The 8,088-nt window shown below is 48.6% G+C and overlaps 1 protein-coding gene across 3 annotated transcripts; it reads left to right on the top strand.

Moving 5' to 3' along the window:
• Nucleotides 1–3,749: 3,749 nt before the first annotated feature.
• LOC100285649 (serine/threonine-protein kinase Nek4) lies at nt 3,750–7,881 on the top strand. 3 transcript variants are annotated; one of them, NM_001158540.2, is made up of 13 exons: nt 3,991–4,285; nt 4,421–4,487; nt 4,855–4,920; nt 5,052–5,098; nt 5,232–5,277; nt 5,422–5,502; nt 5,594–5,636; nt 5,729–5,775; nt 6,148–6,229; nt 6,334–6,383; nt 6,491–6,564; nt 6,648–6,699; nt 6,786–7,729. In NM_001158540.2, the coding sequence occupies exons 1-13, from the start codon at nt 4,200–4,202 to the stop codon at nt 7,644–7,646; spliced, it is 1,602 nt and encodes a 533-aa protein (NP_001152012.2). In that variant the 5' UTR covers nt 3,991–4,199; the 3' UTR covers nt 7,647–7,729. The 3 variants fall into 3 exon arrangements, with proteins under 3 accessions (XP_023155778.1, NP_001152012.2, XP_035823996.1); XM_035968103.1 differs by having other exon boundaries at nt 4,008–4,312; nt 6,786–7,881; XM_023300010.2 differs by lacking the exons at nt 5,594–5,636; nt 5,729–5,775 and having other exon boundaries at nt 3,750–4,285; nt 6,786–7,881.
• The last annotated feature ends 207 nt before the right edge of the window (nt 7,882–8,088 follow it).

The raw sequence follows: 8,088 nt of genomic DNA, 5'->3' as shown, positions 1-8,088 counted from the left end.
ACAGCCGAGCAGACTCCACCAACTTCTCCACCACCGACAAGAAAATGGCTAGTTAAGAAGATCACCCCCAAGAAGAGACTGAGGATTAGTGCTCAGAAGAACCAGTATGAACTGCTAAGAAGAACCAGTTTGCTGTTGTTGCCAAACTTCTGTTGATGTAGGCCATTGTACTCTCAGTTAGATTCAGTTAGTTTAAGTCTGTTGGTGTTGTCGCCAAACTTCAGGATTACTTTCTGTTGTACTGTACCAACTTCTGTACTATACCTGTTGCTGTGCCATTCAGTACTGTACCAACTTCTAGATTAGTTTCTGTCTGTTGCTGTTAGTTTCAGTCTGTCGCCAGTCTTCTGTATGATTCAGTTTATGTCTGTGATACTAACTTCTGGATTAGTTTCTGAATGAACTACTGTACCAACTTCTGGTGTTTCTGTTTCTGTTTGTGTTAATTCAGTTTGTACATGTACCTATTACCTAGTTCATTTAGTTTGTGTTAATTCAGTTTGTATTTTTCAGTTTGTGTTGTCGCCGAACCAACAGTTTGTGTTAATTTAGTCGCTGTAAACTAAGTCGATGTAACACCACACAGACGTCTGGCGAAAATAGACAAAGTCGCTGTGAATTCACCAACAGTTTGTGCGTGCCTGTCCGAGTAAACTATGTCGCTGTAACAACACACAGACAGAAACTGAATTTATTTTTGTGTTGTCGCCAGCCTAGTTTGTGGTGTCGCTAACAGCAACACCATCAGAGAAAATAGGCAAACAGAACCACCAGTCAGACAGAAACACCAGACATAAAAGACAAATGGCAATTCGAGACAGATAACGCTACTGTTTCATAGAGCAGACAGAATAGCATACAAAATACATTGACCAAATTACCTTCATCCAACAAATGGCTACTGCTCCAGACAGATTACGGTTCTACATACTACAATTGGAGCATTACATACAAAATACCTTCATCCAAACCAAACATGACCTCACAACTACATGTTGCGATCATTTATCTCTTCGAACCTGTAGTTTATGACACGATAGTGCTCATTAAATGAGACATTAGCTTTATTCTCTTCCCACTTGAGGTCATCAAAAACCATTTCCCATAGCTCTGGATCTTCTGTACTGTAGCCATCACAAAATTCATCATCATCTAAAGGATGTTCATCATCTACAGAAGGGTTGTCATAAAGATCCCAATTAGGATTCTTTGTTTCCAAATCTTGTTCATAGACAATTGAAGTAGTCTCTAGCTTCTTGCACACATGTTCCAGATGCCCGCGAACCTTTCCTATCTTGCCACCTTCTACTTCTGGGATAGTGGAACACAATTTATGAACCGAATGCAACAATGTAGATTGCCTCCTCATTTCTTGAATAGCGTATCTCAACGGATTCTTTATGTTCACATGATACTTGAAGTCGACATTTTCCTGTGCAACAACCAGATGATAATCACGACGTACAAAGTTATCATTTTCCTATCAGTTTCCCTGTACCCTATCTAGCAACAAAACATAGGAGTGTATGAGTTTGATAATACATACCACATTTGATGAGACCTTAACTGCTTCAACCTTGTCGACGGCAATGGCGGCGAACTGAACCGCAGCCTTGGCCTCCTTCTCTGCAATAACGGCCGCGCATCTCGCCTCCAAAGCCGCGACGACAGCAGCACGTGCCGCTTCTACAACATCGGCAACCACTTGGCTTGGAGGAAGATCCATCCGCAGAGAAAGGCAGCTAGGTTCCTGGATTGAGGAAGCAGCCCGCGTGAGCACGAAACGGCGGCTAGGGTTTCTGGATTGGGGAAGCAGCCCGCGTCAACAAGAAAGGGCGGCGCCATGTTATTGACGGCGTGAGCACGAGTGAATTTAATGTTGACGCCAGAAGTAAATCTCTGCCTGTTGTCCATATCAGGAATAGTCTGTCGGCTGCGTCTCCAGAACAGAGAAGCCATCGCCAACGCCTTCATTTTGTCGAAACCCCTTATCTCTTGTTTTATAATGGCAATTATCTCAGCAAAGACACTAGGAGAGGAGGGAGTTGTTCTATGGTAGTGCCGCGTGCCGCTCGTTCGAGCAGCCATGTTTATTCGAGGCGGACAGTATTTGTCTAGGTGGACGCATACCGTTCACCATTATAACCAGCCAAACAAGAACAATCCGATGGGATGTCTCGATTGTTCTGGCGCGTGGCCAGCGGGTTAATGATGGGCAGACTGCCTGAATCGACGATCAACTACCTGTATAATCGCCATCAACTAGGAAACCAACCAGCCCCCCGCCCATTTCCAATTTGCACTTAGGTAGTAGACTAGCAATCGAGTATGATTGGGCAATCAGCAGCAGCGCCCCGGGCCGACGATACAGAGAGGTCGCCGGCGAACGTGTCCTGTCAATGTATTTAAGTATGGCTTGTTAATCTGAGAATAATAAGTGGAATTGTTGGCACCCGGCCCAACAGACACACTACTAATAACGTACTAGTAAGCAATCCTTTCCTGGCCTGAAGCTGAATGATTAGTAGATGTTGGCAAAGCAGAGCTGTCGGATAAAGACTCTTGTTGTTGCCTGATATCATAAGTCCACGTACACATACTGCATGCATATGGGTATCATTCTGGCTTGTTTTTCTACCGGTCTGGTGCACGGCGGCCGGTGCTGTGTATTCGCAGGAAGGCAGTGACCAGTGGACAGAGAGCGTGTAATGTGTTCCTAGTTCCTTTATGCACAGCGCCACACCACAACCTCACAGTCTCTCTCACACACACACCTGCACGGAGTGCCGTAGTTATGAATAGTGTACCGGATATTGACCACTGCGCAGATCCGGTGGTGCCGCCGAATGCACGGGTCTCGAGGAGGGGCGGCACATGCCCGGCGCGTGAGGACTGAGGAACGGACAGAAGTAATAAAGTGCTGTGCGCTTGTGCCCAGTGGATCACGGCGCATCCACTAATTTAATACTACTATTTTGACAGCAGTGACGATCCCAGATTTTGCATCTGGGTGATGGTGGAAGAGAGAAGGCCTCCTCGGTTCAACCCGTTTACCCGTGGGGCAAGGCAATATGGCATGGTGCTGCCTGCTGGAGTTCTAAAATAAAAAAAATAGCGTGGGGGGAAAAGTACGAGTAGGGGCAGTGGGGTGCGAAGCGGGCGAGGCGAGGCCCTGTTGACGTGTGTGCAAGTACAATACCACCGTCCATCCAGTGAGACTTGGGGGGCCGGCCACCTTTGTGGCTTCGTCACAAGGAAAAAAGCACCACCGCACTAGATTGACATATTGTACTAGCACTCTACTAGTAGTAATAATAAGCTATAAGCACACCAAAATATAAATTTTTTTAAAAAAACTCAAGAGGGCGTGGAAAAGCAAAGAAAGGGCCGGCCCATCCGCCGCCACCGCCGCAGGACAGACCCCACCGATTCCCTCCACCACTGTACTCCATCCGATCCGACGCTGCAGCGCATCAGCACGGGAGAGGGAGGGGCCAAGCATCGGCCCATTGATGACGATTAAACAATTTCTCTCAGCACTAGTACTACAATCATACGGTACGAGTTTGGTCAGCTGCATGACCAACACGCTTGCCTGCCTGCCTGCCTTTCTTTAACCACCAATCCAGACGTCTAATCGCTCGTGATCACCAAGCTAAACGCGCACATCGACGCAATTAAGGCGCCCGTGACGTTGCTGTTCGGTCGCTGCCTGCGACACGGCAACAGCGTAGCCGACGGTAGCCGCGGCCTCCCACTCCGTCCCCGCCCCAGTACAGTACAGTACCCGTTGCGGTGGTCGGTCTCCGTCCGCGTCTACGCCTGCTTCGGCCGGACAGGCTACCCGACACACACGAGGAGGAGCCGGCCGGGCTCAAGCTCAACCGCGCGCCATCATTGCTGCGCGCCCGGCCTCTCCTTCCTCCCCGGTTCCTTCCCTTGCCACACGCGTGCGTGCGTGCGCGCGCGCGGGCGCACAAATAATCACGAGGACCCCGCGAGGCCGCGCCACCATTATTCCACTTGCCTGACTCCTCTCCCTCCCTCTCTCTCTCTCTATCTCTCATTTCCTCACGCACGTCTCGCAACTGCCGCGGCACACCGCGCCGCTTCTTCTCCTCCTCCTCCTCCTCCTCCTTCCGAGCCGAGAGAAAGGCTGCTGCCAGAGGGACGAGGACGAGCGAGGATCCTTCCGAGCGATGGAGCAGTACGAGGTGGTGGAGCAGATCGGCCGGGGCGCCTACGGCTCCGCCTACCTCGTCCTCCACAAGGCCGAGCGCAAGAGGTGACGATTTCCCCCCTTTTTTCGCTGGTCGTCGCCGACTCCCTCCTGCTCTGCTTTCTCGACGCGTGCTCTGCTCCGGTTCCTGACCCCTCCCTGTCTGTTGCTTTGCTTGCCACCGCCGCGGCGCCGGCGCAGGTACGTCATGAAGAAGATCCGCCTCTCCAAGCAGAACGACAAGTTCCAGCGGACCGCTTACCAGGAGGTAACATAACCGTCACCCAGCCTAAACCCTTCTCCGATTCGTTCACCCATGACCCACCCCACTCCAGCACCGAGCAGAGTCGTTCCACATGCCTCGCCGGGCCTTGCCCATGTGGCCTACATCTGCATATGCACCCAGCATGAGGTGCGGCCGCGGCCGCGACCGCTGCAGCCGCTGCAGCAACAAGGAAATAAAATGAAAATGGTTGATCCATGGGGGGCATCCGGGCATGGACCCAAAAAAAGAAAGAAAACTCGGTGTTTACTTCGGCTCCGCATCCGATTTATTCTTCGCCGTTTTTTATGGCTTCCTGTTGCGTGAGAAGAAGCAAGTGACAACGGGTGCATGCTCTTGCTTGCCGCCGCAGATGTCCCTGATGGCAAGCCTCAGCAACCCGTACATCGTCGAGTACAAGGACGGATGGGTGGACGAGGTACAGACATCCCCCCCCTCCCCGTGCGAAATTCAATTCGCCCAATCCTAATCGGCCCCTAATAGTGCCCCCATTCCCGCACGTTGCCTCGTCGATTGCGAACTCAAATTGGATTTATTCGGTGGTTGTAGGGGACCTCCGTCTGCATCGTCACAAGCTACTGCGAAGGAGGGGACATGTAAGCTACCAACACCACCCAACTTCTGTTTTCTTTTCCTTTTTTTAAATAACTTCTCTGTGCTGGCAAAAAAGAAATCAATTCAGTTTTTATAACTGCATAATGTCATGGATCATTCGCAATGGAACCGCAGGGCCGAGAGGATCAAGAAGGCAAGGGGCATCCTATTCTCAGAAGAGGTAACAAACGTGAACATAAAAGTAAATGAAATCGTACTAGAGTGCAGTAGTGATTACTGATTAGTTACAGCTGCACACAAAAGCAGTAGAAACTGGTTCGATGCTAAACTCCTTACATCTGCCTTGGCATTTCTTTGATGCCAGAGGGTGTGTCGGTGGTTCACGCAATTGCTCCTCGCCCTCGACTACCTGCACTGCAACCGTGTGCTCCACCGTGATCTCAAGGTACAAACAAATTCGCCTGCTCCCACTAGTTCATGGGGCTGTTTCGTCAGGTACCAGTGCCCCCTTAACATTAATTCCTCGTGTCCTGCAGTGTTCCAACATTTTATTGACAAGGGATAACAATATCAGACTCGGTAAGATGTGAAGTGCTGAATCACTGAACTGTCTTTGTCAGACAATGAGTATCTTGACACGAATGAATAATAATTCACCATTTCTTTGACAGCTGACTTTGGGCTGGCAAAACTGCTCATGGAGGACCTTGCCTCATCGGTAGGAATAGGATCCACACTTTTCGTTGGAGCATTTTTAATGTAAATCAGTATATAATAATACAGGCAAAAAACACATTTCCGGGTTGGAATTAGGAAACTGGACACAACTCTTCCACTAGTCATGTTTTCCCACACCGAATCACGGCACGATGTTATCACCAGTATGTCTGTATGACATTTGATATTCAGTGACATTTTTACAGCTCATGTTAACCAAAAAAGAGTAGCATGAAAGTAAATGCCATTTCAAAAATTAGTTGGCAGAATTTCTGCATATCCCCACTATATGCTAACGTCCAAGAGCGTGTTAGTAATGTTTTGACATAAAACCCATAATTCACTGATAATTTTAACATTTACCACATTTCAGGTTGTAGGAACCCCAAACTATATGTGCCCAGAAATACTAGCAGACATACCTTATGGATACAAATCCGATATATGGTCACTTGGTAAGCTCCATGTGCTATGTCCCTTGAAGTTTATTTCTGCTATTGTATTATGGTGTATGACAGAATTAAGCAACTTTTGAAACCTTGCTTCTTTTTACTGTCAGGTTGCTGTATGTTTGAGATTTTAGCACACCGACCTGCATTTAAAGCTACAGTAAGTGCTGATACAACACAGCCAAACCACACAATATTTCAGCATCTATGCATGTGTATTGGTCTCTTGGAAAGTCATGAAACATTTTTCGCTTGTTGTTTCTGAAGGACATGGCAGCATTAGTCAACAAAATAAACAGATCTTCAATATCTCCAATGCCCCCAATATACTCATCAGCACTGTGAGTTTCAATCTCATTTTTGTGATTGCCCATTTATATAGATTGGAAAAAGTCTACTAAACTTGAGCCTTTCTACCCCCCAGGAAGCAGATCGTGAAGAGCATGCTAAGGAAAAATCCAGAACATAGGCCTACTGTAAGTCTAAAAAAGTCAGTTAACTGTTCCGGTCAAGGCCTCAAGGGTGCCGACACGATGTTAACATTCCCTAAAAAAATTTACAGGCTGGGGAGCTGCTGAGGCATCCACATCTGCAACCATATCTTTCTGAATCGTCCAACTGTTCACCGATCTATCTTCCGGTGAAACCCACCAAAGGTAACCTGGTAGACAAGCAGTCAAAGAAGCCAAGCAGTGGCAGAAAGCGAGCTGTCAAAGCCAATGGATCCAATGGAACATTAGAAACTGCAGCAGAGCACGCTGTGGAAGCAAGAGACAGCTCCACAAACTTCTCAGATGTATCAACTATAGGTACCCAGGAAGCCTTGATATTGCAAATGCCGGTGGATCCTGATGCCGGAAGCAAAGAAGAGCAGAACGTTGATGTTGTACCGTTTCAGCATGCGGCAGAGAATCTGATGGCGACAACCGATAGACAGGTCGATGCGACCATACGTCTTAAAGCCATAAGAACCAGTAACGCAAAAGAGGCGGCCCCGGTCACAGTTGCAGACCAAAAGTTCAACGAGGCGCCAATACCAAATGAGGAACTGACAATCGGGGTAGTGCAGGAACAAAGGAAGGACGTGAAGCCACGCTCTTACCAGGCAGGAAAACCAGAGATGTGTGACACAACCGTAACGGAGGAATCGTCGCCCATCAGCACGCTAAAGCTGGCGCACACGGAGAGCGCGCCCGCGGAGTGGGACCACCTGAACATAGTCCAGCAGAGGGCCGACGCGCTGGAGTCGCTCCTGGAGCTCTGCGCGAAGCTCCTGGAGCAGGAGAGGCTCGACGAGCTCGCGGGCGTTCTCCGGCCGTTCGGCGAGGGCGCCGTGTCGTCTAGGGAGACGGCGATCTGGCTGACCAAGAGCCTGATGACCCCCCCACCCAAGTTCGGAGAGTCCCCGACGAAGCTTTTGTAAAACAGTGATTCGTTTGAGAGTTTTTGTTTTTTTTTCGAGTGCCATTTTCGAGAGTGTACATAGCATCAACAGAATTTGAGTTCAAGATTGCTGTGCTTACCTAGGCCTGAGCTTTATTTATCTTGGATGTATATGGTTTGCATGGCACCGACTGTTGTGAGCGATGACTGGTTATTTACCAGCCGCCTTGTTTTATTTATTGTGCTGGAAATCATGCCGAGTCCATTTCTGTTTACTGAGTACTAGTAGTACTTTCATAAGAGCTGTGTGTGAATGGTTGGCCACGTGTAGTTTATACGAACTAGAATTACTGAAACGGATGATTGAATGGGAGCACAACAGTAGCAGGTACTAGGCTGAACCCCGAGGAACATAACAGGTTAGTTCTGGAACTCTGATCTCGAGAATCCAAACTGTGGTGCAGAATTCCACAAGACCATCA

Source organism: Zea mays, chromosome 5 (genome assembly GCF_902167145.1).
Source record: "Zea mays cultivar B73 chromosome 5, Zm-B73-REFERENCE-NAM-5.0, whole genome shotgun sequence".
Taxonomy (NCBI): Eukaryota; Viridiplantae; Streptophyta; class Magnoliopsida; order Poales; family Poaceae; genus Zea; species Zea mays.
The sequence above is the reverse complement of the archived record's forward strand: the minus strand, read 5'-3'. Positions and strand labels throughout refer to the sequence as shown.